The sequence below is a fragment of the Vespa velutina genome, chromosome 22 (assembly GCF_912470025.1).
Source record: "Vespa velutina chromosome 22, iVesVel2.1, whole genome shotgun sequence".
Lineage (NCBI taxonomy): Eukaryota > Metazoa > Arthropoda > Insecta > Hymenoptera > Vespidae > Vespa > Vespa velutina.
The window spans coordinates 1,921,659-1,941,849 of NC_062209.1; the positions used below are offsets into that span (position 1 = coordinate 1,921,659).

The 20,191-nt window shown below is 30.4% G+C and overlaps 4 protein-coding genes across 10 annotated transcripts; 1 reads left to right on the top strand and 3 right to left on the bottom strand.

The window, feature by feature from the left end:
• Positions 1–7,671: 7,671 nt before the first annotated feature.
• Positions 7,672–9,626, bottom strand: LOC124956436 (NADH-ubiquinone oxidoreductase 49 kDa subunit). 2 transcript variants are annotated; one of them, XM_047512241.1, is made up of 4 exons: positions 9,511–9,626; positions 8,945–9,369; positions 8,320–8,791; positions 7,672–8,242 (listed from the first exon to the last, which is right to left on the bottom strand). In XM_047512241.1, exons 1-4 carry the CDS (start codon positions 9,597–9,599, stop codon positions 7,837–7,839), a joined length of 1,392 nt encoding a protein of 463 aa, XP_047368197.1. In that variant the 5' UTR covers positions 9,600–9,626; the 3' UTR covers positions 7,672–7,836. The 2 variants fall into 2 exon arrangements, with proteins under 2 accessions (XP_047368197.1, XP_047368196.1); XM_047512240.1 differs by having other exon boundaries at positions 8,945–9,381; positions 9,511–9,625.
• On the bottom strand, positions 9,547–13,657 carry LOC124956434 (NADH-ubiquinone oxidoreductase 49 kDa subunit-like). 4 transcript variants are annotated; one of them, XM_047512236.1, is made up of 6 exons: positions 12,438–13,657; positions 12,048–12,127; positions 11,510–11,940; positions 10,891–11,362; positions 10,387–10,815; positions 9,547–9,726 (listed from the first exon to the last, which is right to left on the bottom strand). In XM_047512236.1, exons 3-5 carry the CDS (start codon positions 11,919–11,921, stop codon positions 10,410–10,412), a joined length of 1,290 nt encoding a protein of 429 aa, XP_047368192.1. In that variant the 5' UTR covers positions 11,922–11,940; positions 12,048–12,127; positions 12,438–13,657; the 3' UTR covers positions 9,547–9,726; positions 10,387–10,409. The 4 variants fall into 4 exon arrangements, with proteins under 4 accessions (XP_047368192.1, XP_047368191.1, XP_047368189.1 ...); XM_047512235.1 differs by having other exon boundaries at positions 9,547–9,626; positions 12,048–13,657; XM_047512233.1 differs by having other exon boundaries at positions 9,547–9,636; positions 12,048–13,657.
• Positions 12,389–14,369, top strand: LOC124956438 (probable E3 ubiquitin-protein ligase bre1). The gene is made up of 2 exons (XM_047512242.1): positions 12,389–13,273; positions 13,370–14,369. The coding sequence occupies exons 1-2, from the start codon at positions 12,701–12,703 to the stop codon at positions 13,778–13,780; spliced, it is 984 nt and encodes a 327-aa protein (XP_047368198.1). The 5' UTR covers positions 12,389–12,700; the 3' UTR covers positions 13,781–14,369.
• Positions 14,344–19,947, bottom strand: LOC124956435 (ankyrin-1-like). 3 transcript variants are annotated; one of them, XM_047512237.1, is made up of 5 exons: positions 19,586–19,947; positions 17,059–17,402; positions 16,471–16,711; positions 16,126–16,369; positions 14,344–15,860 (listed from the first exon to the last, which is right to left on the bottom strand). In XM_047512237.1, exons 1-5 carry the CDS (start codon positions 19,610–19,612, stop codon positions 15,307–15,309), a joined length of 1,410 nt encoding a protein of 469 aa, XP_047368193.1. In that variant the 5' UTR covers positions 19,613–19,947; the 3' UTR covers positions 14,344–15,306. The 3 variants fall into 3 exon arrangements, with proteins under 3 accessions (XP_047368193.1, XP_047368195.1, XP_047368194.1); XM_047512239.1 differs by lacking the exon at positions 19,586–19,947 and adding an exon at positions 18,902–18,991; XM_047512238.1 differs by lacking the exon at positions 19,586–19,947 and adding an exon at positions 18,790–18,825.
• Positions 19,948–20,191: the final 244 nt, after the last annotated feature.

Consider the following 20,191-nt stretch of genomic DNA (forward strand, 5'->3'; position numbering starts at 1 on the left):
CTAATAAATATGCATTATCGTCTACTATACTGATCAAGTATATATTTATATTTACATTTATATATATTATTTATTTATTTAATATTTCGATATATATATATATATATAATTCAATTTTATATAAATATATAAAATATTTAATTGAACTTATAAAATATTTAATTTAATTTAATTTAATTTAATTTAATTTCAAATGAATTAATTTTAAAAGGATAAGATTTAAAAAAAACAAAAAAAACAAAAAAACAAAAAAAAGAAAAAGAAACAATTTCATTAGTAGTATAATAGATAAGCTTTTAAAAATAATTAATATGAATTTTATATTATTGTACGTGGATATACGTATCTGCCAATCTATATTGTTTTACGCAGCTTTCGTAACTTCCTTCCTTTTCTTCTTCGCTTTTGTTTCGTCAAACTTCATCTGGTTCACGAACATCGGACAGACGACATATATATATATATATATATATGTGTGTATGTGTGTGTGTGTGTGTGTGTGTATGTAAATATGTAACATGGACATATATTCATGGAACTTATGTGATTCACGATCCGATTTGAACCGACAGTTTCCGTCGTGCATACATATTTCAATTCCTATTTCTTGTTTAATCGTTTGACGGCTTGAATGAATCATTTTGATTAGAATCCTTCGTGGTTGCATTTCGACGAATACACGAGTATAGTATTTTAATTTCCGCATAATCTGCGATAAATATTCGATAAAAATTATCGTTAGTGGAGTTTTCCCTTCTACCTTTCAAAATTCTCGTGTAAATTCGTGAAAAATCGAATTATTTTTTTTTTCTTTTTTATTTTTTCTTATTATTTAAATCTTGATGCCTTTAGAGTCAATAATGGAGCCATCATCAAAAGAGCCATGTCGTCGAGAGTGATCACGTAACTTGAAGCTTATATTAATCCCAGACTTACCTCGACCCTTCATTAGTCATTCTATATAATGAAATCACGTATGTAGGCGTGAGAGATCTACTTATATCAGTTAAAATGATCTATATATAGATATACGTATATTACAATACGTATATCATAGATTTTCAAAATATTCAATCGATCAATAAATAGTGTGTCAATAGTTCTCTCTTTCTTTCGTTTTTTTTTCTTTTTTTTTTTTTTCATGTATCGTTTATTCGATTATAAAATATTAAAAATTTTCCATCGATATACGTGATAACATAGAATTATTTATTTATTTATTTTGATATAAAATGTTACGTCTTTCCTTTCTTTCTTTTTTTTTTTTTTTGTTTTTCCCTTTTCTTTAAATAAAAGAAATACTGCTAGAGTATATTTGTTCGAGTATAAAAGAAAAAAATAAAAAATGAAAAAACAGGGGGAAAAAAACGATACAAAAAGAAAAAAAAAAATATTTATCATTTATTCAAATATAAACTGCTAAAAACGTCGACATTAATCATTAACCTTGTCTTTTCATTCATATTATAAAACTAAATTTATTGCAAGAATAATTATATCATTCACGGTAATCATTATATGATATTGAACATATGAACGTCTACGATACTAAAGTAATAAACGGTATAATTATTAACCATTGTATATAATTGAAGATCCAGTAGATATAATAAGCTTACAATTACATTAAGTATAACGTCGAAGTTTCATCCGATTTTTAAGCCAAATCTAATGTATCATTTTCTTTCATACAACAAATAACAGTGATTCGAAATTAAAAGGAAAAAAAAAAAAAAAAACAAAGAAAGAAAAAAGGAATAAAAAAGCAAAAAACCCGCCTTAGTTATAGAAACTAATCGATTCTTTATAGTTCGCCATAAAGAATTGAAAATTTGATTGACGATGATGAAGAAGAAAAAGAAAAAAAAAAAAATAGAAAAAAGGAGCGAACGTTAATATCGAAGAGCCAAAGAAGATGATGGAAGGGTGGATGGGGAGGGGGTGGATGGGGAGGGGGCTGAAGAAACAACATAGGACGGTGATAATTATCAATTCTCGCCGACATTTATATCTAGCTTTCATCGATGACGTAACGTCCGGCATTATGGTCTGGGAAAAACTCTCACCTCTGGGACGTCGATAGAAATCTCTTACGTTCCTTACGGAAGATAATAATTTCAAACTTATAACAATGGAATCAATGGGAAATGAATAAAGAAGATGAGAAGAATCAAGAAAGAAATAAAAAAAAAAAAGGAAAAGAAAAAGAGAAAAAAAGAAAATAATAATAATAATAATAATAATAATAATAAAAGATAAATAAATACCTATTTGTATCCTTACAATCAAAGATACGATCTTATTTCTAAGTATCAAAGACATGCATGCAAACTATACTCCTCTCTCTCTCTCTCTCTCTCTCTCTCTTTATTTCTCTTTCTTTCTTTTTTCCAGGTAGCAACATTTACGTCAGAAATATGGCCGAACGTTAAACGGAAGGAATACAAAGTACAAGGAGGAGTTTCTACTTGACAACTTATGTTTGATACATGAGAATGATACACGCACATGGCTTTGTTGTCCAAATATTTCTCGTTATCGATCATTGATATTTCTCTTCTAACAAATGTTTCAATCGTATAAAACAAAAAGAAGAAGAAGAAGAAGAAGAAAAAAGGACATATCAATGATTTATCATTTATTAACAATGACAAGGCTCATTCTTTCTTTTTAATATTTCTTGTTTTCTTTTGTTTTCTTTTCTTCCTCTTTTTTTTTTTCTTTTTTTTTTTTTTTTTACATTCCTTAAAAAATCAAACTCGAAACAATTATGACGATGACGACAAGGATAATAATGACAATCGAGATGGATAACTGCATATAAATAAATATACATGTTTCATTTCTATTTAATATTAAAATTAAGTGATTTGTTTTCAATGGTTGAAAAAATTTTTTAATCGGAGAATCGATTTGCGAAAGATAAAAGAATAAAATAAAGAGAAAATGAAAAGAAAGAGTGAGAGAGAGAGAGAGAGAGAGAGAGAGAGAGAGAGAAGAATAAAAATACAATAGATTAAGTATATAGATCGTAAATTTTAATAAGACATCATCGTTCAAAGTTCAAAGTTACACGTTTATCTTCTACATACATCGATCCTTTATACTTTCAAGGAATTAATTTCTTTCGTAAAATTATTACTGAGAAGAAAAAAAGAAAGAAAAAAAAAAAATTCATGATATAACTTTTAAGTGCAAAGTGATGTTTCGCAAAAAAATAAAATAAAATAAAATAGGAAGGAAAAAAAGGTTTATTGTACTCGAGTCATCGAATGATAATAGTGCCATTGGGGCACCTGTGTGTGTGTGTGTGCGTACGTTTGTACTTTTTTTTGCTCTTTTATCTTTTTTGTTATCAAAGCCGATACTCATCGTCGGAATATCGCAAATGTTCGATACTTTTCAAATCGTCCAAATTATGATTAATTATCTCCATAAAAGTACAAATTACAAAAAAAAAAAAAAAAAAAAAAAAAAAAAAGAAAAAAAAAGAACAAGAAAAGATAATTGCAAGTTTAACTACGAAAGAAAGAGATATAAATTTTCTTTCTTCTTTTTTTTCTTTTCGTTTTTTCCGTTTTTCGTTTTTGTTAAATTCGTAAAAAGTAAAAACCTGCTTACCTATTAAAAATCGTTTAACCATGGAAGATACATGAATATGATGAATGTGAATATATGAAGAATTTATTTTAATTCAAGAACAAATTTTATATGCCAAAAAAAAAAAAAAAAAAAAGAAAAAAAACAGGAATTTTGAGAATAAATTAATAGAATGAGGATACGTAGAATCGAATGGTTTGATGCTTAATTAAAAGAAATAAATAATTCATTTGTACTTTAAATATAAAATAAATTAAATTTTTGTATTAATCTTATGTTAACCCAATTTTCTTCAATTGTTTTAATTTGACGTAGACAAAAAAAATGGGAGTCACTTGTTTTCTCTCTTTTTTCTTTTTTTTCTTTCTTTTTTTTTTCTTTTTTTTTGGTTTTTTACGTACAATATATTGCCATTATAAAAAATGTAGATGAACATTAAAAAAAAAAAAAAAAAAAAAAAAAAAAAGAAAAAACTGAAATGACATCGAAATCATGGAACAAATGAAAACTAATAAATGCCATGATATTTCCATTTCGAAAAAATCAAATGAATTCTCGTTCATAAATATATTCCCGAAAGATATTCCCATGTTTCTAAGATTAATTATATAAATTTTTAACGTTATATTATAAACAATACCATGTAAATACTATAATAAACGATTAGACGATTAAATCATTCCTTTTAAAGTTAAATAAAATTTAACGATTGTCATTGAACGTCTGAAAATCATTATAGAAGAAAATCATTATAAATAAGTTTTTAAAAATTATTTCTAATTATAAGTTAAAAAGACAATGAGGTAAACGAATGATTATCGTACAAAATGAATTACCAAAGACAGAATATATATATATATATATATATCATAGTCGAGGTCGTTCGGTATCGATATCGTTTAAGTACATATGTAAGTACTTACAGATAGTTAAGTCGATAGTTTTCTTCCATTGATCCGGAATCTCTCGAACTTGATTGATACATAAATGTACATGGACGATTTCATGTCGACGTAACCTTGAAAATTATAAAGAAGGAAAAAAAATAAAAAAGAAAAAAAAAAGGAAAAGAAAAAAGGGTTAATAAAAAAAAAAAAAAGAATAAAAAAAATAAAAAAAAAGAAACATTTAAAGTAATAAATCAGACATGAGTTATCGTTAGATGGATTCAAATTTAATGATTTCTTTCGATTGTAATGATAAAAAAAAAAAAAAAGAAAAAAAAAAGGAAAGAAAACAAGAGTAATAAAGTAGTGACATAGTCAAGAAGGAACGATAATAATATAATTATTTGCACGGAAGTATGATTAGTAAACAACTTAAATGGAATATTTTCGACGTAACAACAATGTTTATTATAATATCGAAGAAAAGAATCGCGTTATCTTGAGTATTATGCAAAATTGTTATAGTTCAAAAAAAAAAAAAATAAAAATAAAAAAAATAAAAGAGAGAGAGAGAGAGAGAGAGAGTGAAAGAAAAAAAAAAAAAGAATAGAAAACGAAGATGATTAAATAGAACTACTTTAAATATCTTGTAAGAAAATTGTGATAATTATTAATATATAGTTGATTAATAATTAATAAAATGTAAATATATTTCATTAATAGATCCTGATCGATCGTTCACGATATTTCAATCAATATCACCAATCAAATTTTTTCCATTAAATATCTTATTATATTCTTCTGGAAGAAATAAGTTACTTGATTACGAAATCTAAGAATAACCCTCTTATTTTTTTTTTTTTTATATTTCCTTTTTTTTATTTTCCCCTCCCCATTTCCCCTCCCTCAATCCATCTCATTACATTTTATTTTATAGCGCATGATCACGTGTAATGATGAATTATTAAATCCTACGATAGACACACACACACACACACACACACACACGTGTGTGTGTGTGTGTGTGTGTGTATGTACGTACGCACTTGTTAAATAAAGTGCGAGTTAGAAACGTAAAGGACACACTGAGAAAAATGAGTGAGAACGACCCACTTCCTTCATTATTGCGTTAAGCTTAATTGAAAAGATCTATCTTTCCCTAAGTTGAAAAAAAAAAAAAAAGAAAAGAAAGAAAGAAAAAAAAGAAGAAAAAAATGGAGTGAAAAAAAAAAAAAAAAGAAACATATTCCGCTGCAAAGTAATCCCTCGAAGAGATAACGCAACGCCAACGAATTAACATAATTCTCGCGATGATACTATAATGAAAGCGAGACGAACGAGAAAATTACATCAGAGATGGAATGAAACGAAATAAATAGAACGTACTTTTAAAATCTATCCCTCTTCTAATTTATATAATATATATTATTTTAGCGCGATCAAACGTATATAATCCTTAATATTTCGTCGTCTGTGATTAAAAAAAAAAGAAAAAAAAAAAAAAAGAAAAAAAGAAAGAAAAAATAAATGAATTAATAAATGTCTAATAAAAATAAATTAATAATCTATTTTTTTAAACATAATAATAATGATAATAATAATAATAATAATAATAAGAGAAGTTAAAAAAGAAAAAGAAATAAAGGGGGAAAAAAAAAGCGTATCCCCATAAAAGTGAACGTTCCTTTCACATAATGTTTCAAATGTCCTATTACAAAATTATGCAATCAATCCTATAAAACGTGATTATGTTAAACCATTTTTAAATTCCGTGTCAATGGCATTGATGTTGTAAATACGATTTAGTCGATCATGCGATATCGAGAGATCAAATTGAAGACCATTCTGTCGAGTTCAACGACGACGTTAGAATGCGAAATGTTACAACGAGCTCAATGATATCTCATGGTTTGTGTATCGTGACTAAAATTCTATATATATACGATAAAGTTATTTATAAATTTTCTAATGGCGATTAAATTTCACACCTATTTTTTATAATCCAAATATATATATATTTATATATATATATATACGATTAAACAAAGAACATTTCATTTATCTATTTGTAAACATATGTTTCAACAAAAAAATAAAAATAAAAAAAGAAAAAGAAAAAGAAACAATCGTACAAACGCATCTCTACATAATGATATTAGAAAAATTAAAAAAAAAAAAAAATATATATATATATATATGTGTGTGTGTGTGTGTATATGTGAACTTATTTGTAACTCGATGAGTTACAAATTATATATATTAATATTAAAATATATATTAATATTAATATATAAAGTTATATATTAAATTTATCATGCGAAGGAAAATATTAGATCTTACTTTATTAAGATCTTTATTAATCCTTGATATTAATCTTGTAATGATCATCGGAATTCAAAACGTTTAATATCATTGCAACATCATTGTGTAAGATTAAGAAACGTACCCAAAATTAAAATTCTAATTACGTAGTGGCTCCTTACCAATCCTTACGAGTGCAATTGACCACGTTGTTGTTGTTGTTGTTCTTGTTCTTGTTATTATTATTGTAGTTGTTGTTGTTGTTGTTGTTGTAACTAGTGCTCCTTTATGGATTTTCATAAGTAATATGTTTTACATCAAGTGTGAGCTTTTTTTCCTGGCTTTTACATAAGAGAGAGAGAGAGAGAGAGAAAAAAAAAGAAAAGAAAAGAAAAGAAAAGAAAAAGAAAAATAAGTTAAGATCTTTCATTTGTGAGAACAAACGCAAATGAGGATCTTTATTCCATGGCGTAATTTAAAAACTCCGTACTCTTTGCATTATAAATTGGTCACGTAGGCCATAGATACAAAACTTCTTCCTCTTACGAACGTACGCATAATAAGGAGTCGTTTAGTATTTTTCCTTTTTTTCTTTTTTTTCTTTTTCTTTTTTGTTTACATCAGGATAGTATATATTTCCTTAACAGCACTGACGTGAAACGCATATGTACGTACAATTAAATCATCGCAAACGTACATCCATCTTAGAATAATTCTGTTTATATCTCCTCATGTATGAAATTATGAAAAAAAAAAAAAAAAAAGTATTTGTTAAGAAAAAAATTTATCCCAAGATGATGATAATAAATATCGTTATATCCTAATGATGACAATAAATATTGTTATATCTTAATAATTATTAATAAATGTTCCTGCTCATAAATTATCTAGAATAAGATGTCTGTTCTTTTTTATTTTTTTTACAGGTTATTAAGGTATATAAAATACCTTTCATTTATTATTATTGCATGCTAAATGAGTTCTCTCATTAACATAGCATAATATAATAAATTTACTTATCTACTACAAATATACAATTATCAACATTTTATCTGTCAATCTCACCAAATACTACATCCAGTGTACCAATAATGGCTACGATATCAGCAAGCATATGACCTGGTCCTATATGTTTCAAACAAGCTAAGTGTGCAAATCCAGGAGCTTTGATCTTACACCGATATGGTTTACTAGTACCATCACTAACAAGATATACTCCAAATTCACCCTTTGGTGCTTCGATAGCAGTATATGTAGCACCAGGTGGTACCTGAAAACCTTGTGTATATAATTTAAAATGATGAATTAAAGCTTCCATACTAGTTTTCATTTCTTCTCTACGCGGTGGTACAACTTTAGCATCGTCGCATCTCACTTCGCCAGGTGGCATTTTATTTAAACATTGCTCGATTATCCTAAGAGACTGACGCATTTCCTCAACTCGAATGAGATACCTAATTTAGGATTAAATATATATTTAATAAATACAAATACACTTGTAGATTTTGATTAATTTTATCAATAATATTACCTATCATAACAATCACCATTTATACCAACAGGAACATCAAAGTCAACTAAATCATACGCATCATATGGTGCAGTTTTTCTCAAATCCCATTTAATTCCAGAACCCCGTAACATTACTCCGCTAAAGCCCATATTCAATGCATCTGCTGCTGTAATTACACCAATATCCTTTGTACGTTGCATCCATATTCTATTTTCAGTTAACATGTCTTCTACTTCATCAACTCTTTCAGCATACTGCGTAGCCCATTCATGAATATCATCTAATAAACCTAATGGAAGATCCAAAGACACTCCACCAGGTCTTATATAAGCAGCATGCATACGAGCTCCACTAACTCTTTCATAAAATTCCATTAATTTTTCTCTTTCTTCAAACAACCAAAAGAATGGGGTCATTGCACCTACATCCAATGCATGAGTTCCTATTCCCATAATATGATTCAAGATACGAGTGAGTTCCGCAAATAATACTGTAATAAAATAGATTTATGTATTCGTTAGATATAGTCTGAACCATCAACTTCATTGTGAGTATATATAATTTACAAAAAAAGAAATGTATACATTCCTATATCACTTATTATGTCAATATTATATATATATATATATACATATATATCTACCTCGAATATATTTTGCACGCAGTGGTACATCTATATTTAATAATTTCTCAATTGCTAAAGAGAAACATTGCTCGTTACACATCATAGAAACATAATCTAAACGATCAAAGTATGGTAATGCTTGCATATATGTTTTATATTCTATAAGCTTTTCTGTTGCTCGATGCAAAAGACCAATATGTGGATCAGCTCTGATTACAACTTCTCCTTCTAATTCTAATATTAAACGTAACACTCCATGAGCTGCCGGATGTTGAGGGCCAAAATTAACTTGTACATTTTTCACTGTCTCTCCACGTTCTTCAATGTCATGTTTTTCCCATGGAAATTGCCATTTTACAGAATCAATTGGTAAAGCTTGTGGACGTTTCAATGAGTTCATATATTCTATATCTGGGGCCCAATCATGGCTGTGGCGATGTTGCCTATAAAAATTACTTCACAGTACAATGTCTATTGTTGTAGTATTGGCAACTTAATTAATAAGAAAGAAAAAGAAAAAAATAACGTTATATAAATTATTACGAAGAATCATATTACATTCATAATTATTCTATGGTACTTACGTTGTTGGATATATTCGCGTAAGATACGCTGCATCATTATACAATCCTACAGATTTTCGTAGGACTGTCCTTAACACTCCGGTCGCCATGATCTAAAACCAATCTAACACAGCTGTCTACGGACAACTGCACTCAAATCTTCAAATTCTTCAAGCAAATACCAAAGTTAGGTTACGTTAACTAGACGAAAATGACGAAAACCGAACATAACCGAACCTAAACGAACATGAACGACATCTTCGAGTTTCGTTGAGCTCGATCAATTATACGATAAATAATGTTTTTGAAGTATTTATTAATACGATTTAAAAAATGATTCTATCTTATGGTTATTCTTATTTAAAAGATATAAATAATAGTATGACATAAATGTTGTTATGAAAACAATAGGAAAGACAAATATCGACATTTGCTGTAATACTTTACTACGTATGTCTATATAGTACATATTTATTTGGTACGTGCCATATATATATACATACATATATATATATATATATATATATATATATATATAAACGTTTAAAAATGTGATTATTTAATATGTGTTCAAAAAGCTCATATAAAAAAAAAGAAAATACGATTCGTTTGATTTAAGTATTGTAAGTTAATATATTACTTCATGTTGGTAATTATAAGTTGATTACTTTATATTATTAATATACATAAGATAATTATAACGAGCTATTAATGTTCTAAACTAAATACCGATATTGTCTCTATATGTACAAATCAATAAAATTAGAAATAATAAAATTTATATAACATATAATATCAATTGTCAAATATTTTAAGGTTATTCAAAAGATCAACTTGCAAATGGTAGATAGAATACATTTCATAACAATATCATAAGAATATAATAAAATTACTTACTTATTATCATCCTGTTAACAAGATCATCTATCTACATCACCAAATACTATATCTAATGTACCAAGAATAGCAACAATATCTGCCAACAAATAACCAGGTCCAATGAATTTCAATGTTGCTAGATGAGCAAAACCAGGACTTCTAAGTCTACATCGATATGGTTTAGAGCTACCATCACTAACAAGATAAACTCCAAATTCACCCTTTGGTGCTTCAATGGATGTATATGTAGCACCCGGTGGTACTTGAAAACCTTGTGAAAATAATTTGAAGTGATGGATAAGTGCTTCCATACTGGTTTTCATTTCTTTCTTGCTTGGCGGTACAATTTTGACATCATCACATTTCACTTCACCACATGGAATTTGATTTAGGCATTGATAAATTATTCTAAGTGACTGACGCATTTCCGTAATGCGTATGAGATATCTATATTCCAATAAACATAATTTAATAAATACAAATACTCTTATTAACTTTGATTAATTTTATTACTAATGTTACCTATCATAGCAATCTCCATTTATACCCACAGGTACATCAAAGTCAACTAAGTCATATGCATCATATGGTGCAATTTTTCTCAAATCCCATTCAATACCAGATCCCCGTAACATTACTCCACTGCATCCAAAATTTAATGCATCTTTAGCTGATATTGTACCAATATCCTTCAAGCGTTGAATAAAAATTCGATTTTCAGTCAATAAATCTTCTATTTCATCAAGTCTTTCAGAATACATACTAGCCCATTGATAAATATCATCTAATAAACCCAAGGGTAAATCAAAAGCTACACCACCAGGGCGCACATAAGCTGCAAACATACGTGCACCGCTCACTCTTTCAAAAAATTCCATTATTTTTTCACGTTCTTCAAAAAACCAAAAAAAAGGAGTTATTGCACCTATGTCCAGTGCCTGTGTTGATATTGACATAATATGACTAAATATTCGGGTTATTTCTCCAAAAAGCACTGCAATAAAAATAATAAAATAATTTTTTTTTCCATACACTTATAAACATTAAAAAAAAAAAAAAAAGAAAAAAAAAGAAAAAAAAGATCTTCTATAAGAACATCTCTATTAAATCAGATATTAATCAATCGAAAATTAATACCGACCCCGTATGTATTTGGCACGTAAAGGTACGTCTATATTTAACAACTTTTCGATAGCTAAACTGTAACATTCTTCATTGCACATTATCGAAATGTAATCCAAACGATCAAAATATGGTAAAGCTTGTATATAAGTTTTATTTTCTATTAGTTTCTCTGTACCACGATGCAAAAGTCCAATATGTGGATCAGCTTTTTTAACTAATTCACCCTCCAATTCCAATATCAAACGTAAAACTCCATGAGCTGAAGGATGTTGAGGACCAAAATTAACTTGCATATTTTGCACTGTCTCTCCTTTTTCATCATCATCATCATCATATGCTTCCCACGGAAATTTCCATTTTACAGCATCAACCGGCAAAGCTCGCGGATATTGTATTTTTGTAATATATTCGGCATTTGGGATCCACATATGAATATGACGATACTGACTGCATTTAATATACATATATAATACAATTGAAATAAATGAGGAGTATAATTAACAAAAAAAAAAAAAGCAAGAGTACTTTTTGATAAGTATTTTAAAAATATTTACTTTCCAAAATATTTTTTAACTTCATCTCGAGCAATACTCACTATCCCATTGGATATTTTAAAAGATTTTCGTAATAAGATCTGAATAGAAATATTAACGATCATTTTATGTAGAAACGTGTGTTGATAATAACGATAACTTAATTGCCACGATACAGATTGAAACAAAAGAAATGGCAAAAAGTGATAAAAACAAATAAAACGCGTAAAATCGAAACTGAACTGTATCGTCGAATCCTTTTGATCTCGATTGAAAGTGAAAAATTATTTAATTTGAAAATAAAATGATTTATATTTTTAATTTAATCTTACTTTTGATCTCAAATATATAGTCTATATCAATATCCTCTGTGTATAATATAATATTGTATGAAATTAAAAATTGACATACGTATGTTTTCCATTGTCTTTCGATTTATGTATATAACTGTTTAAAAGACAATATTCAGTTCAAAGCCAATTCAGTTCGGTTTCCATGGATATACTCCGATATTGTTTGGAGTTGTATTTCGTGCTCTACGTTAACACAAATACCTTTTATTCCTCCGAGTGAGAAAACTCAAAACAAGAAGTATCAATATTTTCTATTTCATTCGACGAAGTGTTATCAAAAATAAAACACGAAATATATCTATACAAACTAGCTAGCTAACTATGTCAATAATGAGTTCAGTTCCATGCTCTGGTCTGACCGCACAAGAAGGAGTACCAGAATGGGATCAAAACAATACAACGACCTTGATACAAATGTACAAAGAAAGAAAATGCCTCTGGGACACAAGCCACGAGTTTTATAAAAATCGACGTTTCCGTCGCGAGGCTCTCACGGAAATGGCGAATCATTTTAATTGTTCATTAGCGGACGTTGAGAAGAAATTATACATGCTTCGTAGTTCATTTAGGAAAGAATATCGTAGATGGAATTATGCCAAGTTAAATGCAGGCCCTAACAATACGTTTCTAGTCAGAAAGCCTCAATGGTTCGCATTGGATTTACTTATGTTCCTTAAGGATGATGTTGCTAAAAAATCAGTGATACCACTTAATCCGATTACCACGGACTGTGTTCAACAGCAGCAAGTTCAACAAAATCATCATCATCATCATCATCAACAACAACAACAACAACAACAACAACAGCAGCAGCAGCAGCAGCTTCATCAACATCAACAATCGCAACAGGAAGCTCATCAACAAACTCAACGGGATTTGGACTTAAGTATACCGGTACAATTACGATACTATTCGATAGATTATTTACTACTTAATTGCGATATTCTGTCATTCATTCTTACGTATCTTTTTTTTTTCTCTGCCCTATAGGAAATTCAAAATGTTTTTTATTACGACAGCGAGAACAGCACTTTAACTCCGTTGGAACCAGGCGAAGTTACCTTGGATTACAATCTTCAATGTCCAATACAAGTACCCGAATTGAAACAGTCGCCTGGTAAAACCTTGAAAAGAAGTTCTAACGTTGAATCAAATCTTCTTGAACTGAATAGCAAACGACAAAAAAATAAAGATCCAGAGGATACTCGATTACGCTTAATAAAAGCGTCCCCGATCGATGTTCAAGAGAAGGACACTTTTACGGCCTTTGGTAATTTCGTTGCGGAAGAATTGCGAAACATAAAAGACACCGGTCAGATGCAATTAGCCAAATTACGAATTCATCAAATACTATTCGATGCGACGCGCAATTTTTTGAAAGTTCCAATACCAAGATTGTGAAGTTTTAAATACATAACAACGTTAAATTACTTCTTTTTTTTTTTTTTTTTTTTTTTACACGTTAAAAATATTTATACATCCGTTTGACTTCGTTTAACGAGCCTAAAAGAAGAAGAAGAAAAAAATGAAAAATAAAATTACAAATATATTCTTGGTGATAAAACAACATGATTCCATTAAGCAGATACAAGGATCACTGCCTTGACCCTTTAGATTCATATTTTCACAAAGGACAAAGACGAATTGTAATTTCAAGTTCAAATTTCTTCACGGACAAAAACGATTGCCAAAAGTTTGACGTAAGTGACGGTATTGAGGCTGCTATTTCGAGGATAGAATACGATGGTATCATCGTCGTTCTTAACCGGCCAACATTCTACGCATCGTAATTCTGTGCCCAAATATTCGATTTGAAGTCGAGGTTCGACTATACTAAAACTTGTCGCGCGATAGCAAATCAAATATCAACTTGATGCTTTAAATCTTGTAACTCGTCCGCGTCTTTTTCATTTTCTTTCTTCTTTTTTTTTTTTTTTTTTTTTTTTTTTTTAAGAATACCAAAGTTTTGCAGTATCTTCTTTATTATCATAACACTGTATGGTTGTCTCTCTGTATGTGCACGCACGTGTGCCAACTTCTTCGTGTACAAAGGTACAAAATTAAATATCTCTTAGCGTACGAAACTCGCAGGATATCTCTGCAACGTATTCTCTCTTTTCTTTCTTTCTTTTTTGTTTTTTGTTTTCTTTTTTTTCTTTTTTTGCTTTTTTTTTTTTTTCTTTTTCTTTGGAAAGAACTTTTTGTTTTCCTTATACATTTGTTATATACCGTTCATAAAGATATATAACAGAACGATTCTAAACGTTAAAGAAACACGATCTTCGAGATTCTTACGAGATACGCTATAATACTAAAATTAATCGTAAAACTTAGATTCTAAAGAGAAGATTAGTATTCATTAATATCGAATGAACTCAAACTCGTATAATATACGTAATGCTCTTCGAACTGCAACGTTCCTCGATCGATTATGATCGCTTCAGCAGAGAACGTTTCTCTTTCTATTTTTCTTTCTCTCTTTCTCTCTTTCTCTCTTTCTCTCTCTCTCTCTCTCTCTCTTTCTTTCTCTCTCTCACACACTCTACTATCTCTCTTGAGATACGCAAATCAGGTAGATGAAAGACGCACGAAATACACGTACACGGAGATCTCACGACAGTGATAACTTTTAAGAAAGTTAAATTTCATATCGATTTCGATTTTTCGTATAATACCTATCGTCGTCAATTCGCAAGAAGAAGAAAAAAAAAAAAAAAGAAAAGAAAAGAAAAACGAGAACAAGGAAAAAAAAGAGGATATTCCAAAAGAAAAGAAAAGAAAAAAAAAAGAACAAAAAGAAAAAAAAAAAAAAGAAATGGAATAATATGTATAAATAAATGAATCTCGTTATATCATTTTGCGAAATAATTAGATAGGATATACAAGTTGCGAGCAAACGTTTCGACGAAACGAAATCGAATCGATCGCTAATGAAAGTCGTAAAGAAGATACCGATGTAACGACTGAGGTAACTGCAGATCTCTAACGATTTTTGGTAATTTAGTGCCGCATAATTTGCGCACTATAAGCCTAGCTTGATGGGTCAAAGGTAATGGCGTCCTTGCTGCTTCCATAACTAATGCCTTCTGTGCGTCGGTCAAACTACTCGATCTTTTTATCATACAAGGATCAAAACTTTCTGCCGCTTCTAATAGTGCCCTTAATAATCTAGGTTTATCCGCCGTATTCTGAAGGGAATTTAAAATGCCGTGTGGATCGCGAAATTGTGTCTTTATGACAACCCGCGCTCCATACTTAAGTAATAATGCGACAACTTCAACCGACGGGTTTTCGTTAGACGCTACATATTCCGCTAAAACTGGACGTAACGAGAGACCTTCGTCGCTACGTATTACGAGATTAGGATCAGCGCCACGTTCTAACAACATTTGAAGAATTTGAAGTCTATTCGGTATGTTGTCAGCGCAAGCGACATGAAGGGCTGATCCAATGATCGGAGATGATGCATTCACGTCCGCACCTGAAATAAAATAATTTTTATTTTCGTACACTCCGTTATAGATATATTTTTATTATATATATTTTATTTTATTTTTTCTTTTACGATCACGTAATCGCGCAACTCTTAAATAAATTTATATGTAGATATCCATATGCACATGTAATACGTACGTTAATATATATATATATACTCATCGGCATTGTAATAAAAGAAATGTTTTATTTAAAATTAGATTCGTTTGAAGAAAACATTTTATTTATGTAAATCTTAAAGTGACACTCACCAGACTCTAATAACATCTCGACGATCGAAGGATCACCCTTGAGTATAGCCAAATCTAATGCGGTTGGCTTTTGGTAATCTGGTCCAAGGTCTAGCCTAGCACCTTGTTTTAACAAAAGATTGATAACCGCTGGATCGCCACCGAGTATCGCATAATGTAGAACCGTACGAAAATCATGCCTGGCATCGGTCATAGAATTTACGTCCGCTTCGTAACTCAACAAAAGAAGTACAGATGCGATACCCTGATATATAACAAAAAAAAAAAGAAAAATAAAGTAAAGTAAATATAAATCAAAAACAAAATATAAAAAAATATAATTCATTCGATCTTAGCATTTCTTACCTGAGGCGATCTCGTTGCCTTCATTAAAGGGGTCAATCCAGCTCGATCCCTCATATTGGGTTGAGCACCAAAGGCCAATAAAAGTTCCATACACTCCAGATCCAACGGAGAAACCAAATTAATCTCCGAACCGAAGAAATATCTCTTGTTTGGATTGGCGCCAGCTTCCAACAAAGTCCTAGCCACTTCGACGTGGCGATTCCTCAAAGCCAATCGTAAAGGCTCGTCGCATAGCATGGTCCTATAGAACACAACGACATATGTATATTATTTATTTATATATATATATATATATATATATATATATATAAATAAACATTATATTATATAAATACGATTAGAGATACAGTTTTAAAAGAATCAAGAGATATTATTTTTACGATCACATTTTGCGATTGTTAAAGTGATAGATCGATACGACTATTATTGGCTAATGATCAATGAATTCCTTCGTAACAAATTTCGATCTCTACAGAAAGTCTATTAAAAATAACAAAGCATTGTTCCTCGTAGACGTAGTTTATTGTTAGAAATAAAGTGATCTATGTGATATTTGATGGTATATATAACGAGATGAAATTTATTTACCTGGGAAATAGTTCCCCAGTGTCTTTTCTATGATCGACCTTTGCTCCGTATTTTAATAGAAGTTTAACGAGGTCGAGATAGCCATGCTCAGCGGCAAGATGCAACGCGGAATATCCGCACTCGTCGGTAGCATCGATATCAGCACCACGAACTAAAAGCAATTGAGCCGCGTCGGTGTATCTCTGCCATACGGCGTAATGAAGAGGTCTCAGACCTTGGGTTACCGGCTCATTTGGCCTTGCACCGCATGCGAGAAGTATCCGAATTTCATCCAGCGGTTGCAACCTTATAATGGCGTCAGCCAATTCCCGTTGCAACGGGTTAGCGATGCAATGCAATGGCATCTGAAAAATCAAAGAATAAAGAAACGATTATTACGGTATTAATCCGACAAAATTTCTATGATACTCTTTTCTTTTCTTTTCTTTTCTTTTCTTTTCTTTTTTTTTTCAATTTTTCCATTTTATCCGACGATCATTTTTTCAGTGAAAAGAACATCTTGGTCCAATGTTTATTAATATATTCGAATCAAACCTAACATATTATTTTATGCTTTTCCGTTCTATTCTACGAACAAATTTATCTTATTTATTTCCACGAATTTTGCAGTATACGAGTGAGACTCGACGGAATGATTTATTTCGATCGCAGAGAAAGAAAAAAAAACTCCGTTTGTAGGTCGGACACGCACGACGTTGGGATCGATTGAATTCGATAGGCCGCCAAAACTCTTTGACCACGTGGTGCATTTTCCAACGCACGTACGAACGGTGCGAATCGGTTCGTTTAAAATTCGCGGGGAAAAAAGAGGGATCATTCCATAAAAGATGCGCGGTAAAATTGAAATCAGAATGAAATGGGAGGACTAGATCGCAATAAAAAACGAATTAAAACGTTACAAATTTTTTTTGTACCAATTGTTGAAAATAATTTCTGATCGATTATCGACTTGTATCGAGATTGTACGGGGGGAGGGAGGGAGGGAGGGAATTAAAACGACATAAATAAATAAGAATGGAAAAAGAAAAGAAGAAGAAGAAGAAGAGAAAAAAAAGGAAACAAAAATATCTAATAATACGATTAAAACGCACTTTCTCCATCGTAAATATTTGTTTGTTTGTTTGTTTTCTTCGCACTTTCGTTAGTTCGATAAACGCACTTATAATTTATACGTATTTACGTATACACATGTATATAGATAGATTATATCGTTCTGATGCGCGTCACGAAAGCAACGAAAAATCGCCAACTTCTCACTTCGGAAACTTTGCCAAGATGGTGGGACAATTTTGGCGATGATATCGTTACGACAACGACGATATCCAGAGAGAATCTCAACGCATAAAATTCGATTGGAAGCTCTCATTTCTTTTTTTTTTTTTTTTTTTTTGACAGTGATTAACAAGAAAACAATAGTTTCTCACAAAAAAAAAAATAAAAAAGAAAAGAAAAGAAAAAGAAACAATCGTATCTATCGTTCTCCAAATTTTCTTCGATTCGAACATCATTTATATCAATAATCAATTGATCAATTAAATTTAATTAACTTTCTAATTACTTTTCAACGATTAAATTGATATTTACGTATTTTATATTATAAAATGTGTTCGTTCGAATTACGAGAATTACGATATCGTACCGTTGAAAAGATCTAACGAATTTCGTGATATATATAATTATCATTGATATAATTTTCAAACGAATAAACGATACTTCGCTTTATCGTAATACCTTAGATCCAAAAGGAAGCATTTAGAAGCAACTTAGACACTTAGACTTAGTACGTACGATATAGGAACTGAAAAGAAAACGTCTGCTTCGCTGCCAATTTTAACGAACGTACCTTTTAAACGATTAAAAATAATCAGAGGCGTGCTGCTCTCGCGCGTACGTTCATACGGTGCGTATATGTATCATTAAATCGGCCATCGTACTGACGGCGACTGACACGATTACGTATCTTACTTTATTCTTTCTTACCCCTCTCACTCTCCTTCTTTCTCTCTCTCTCTCTCTTTCTCTCTCCCTTTCTTTTCCTCTCTATCTTTCTCTTTCAGTGATCTAAGATTGATTTTAGTTCAAAAGATAAAACACAAATATAGCTGATAACATTTAGATTTGTAATATCTATCTAGACTTTTTCAACGATGACGTATCGACCTTTAATTCTTCGTTTCCTTTGAAATATCCTTATTGTTTACTATCGTCTTGTATGAAAATAAGAGGAAAAATAAAGTATAAGAAACATAGAGAGAAAGAGAGAAAGAAAAAGAGAGAGATAGAGAGAGAGACAGAGAAATAGGGAGAGAAATAGATAAATGGATAGATAGATATATATATATATATATATATATATATATATATATATATGTAAAGAGAGCGGGAAAGAAAGATAAAGAGAAAATGAAAGGAAAGGAAAGGATTTTGTAGATCGATCGAAATCAATTTTCACCATTCGAAGAATACCCTTGTACTTCCAATACTTGACGTTCTCACCCGGCGCGCAGGCCTGTTATTGTTTACTCACATCGAATACGGTGCGATGCTCCAACATGTAGAATCGGTATTAGAAACTGCCTTCTTCGTCGGAAACTCGGTCCTATTTAAAGCTTCGAACGGCGATTCTCGCACGAAAATAACACAAAGGGATCGCGCGAGAGCTTGCGCACCGCGCATCATCCGTCTCTCTCTGGCTTTCTCTGTTTCTCCTTAATCATCTTACTCTTTCTCTCTCTCTCTCTTTCGCTCTATCTATCTCTATCTCTCTCTTTCTTTTCATTTTTCTTTCTCTCTTGCACTTAAGAACGACGCAATTTTCGACACCGACCGATTCGATACGAATTTGAACGATCTCACGGATTACAAGTGGTCACGTTTCTCCACCTAGCCTGACATCTTTAAAGTATCTCGACAAAGTAGTCGAGATAAAGTCGGTGTCTTCCTCTTTGGTCTCTTTCTCTCTCTCTCTCTCTCTCTCTCTCTCTCTCTCTCTCTATTTCTTTTTTTTTTATTTTTTTTTATTTTCGCTCATCGAACCTTTATCGAACGACGACCCTCTGTCCCGTATATTCTTCGATAGCGCGTCTTCTATGATTCTTTTCAAATATATATATATATATATATATATATATAT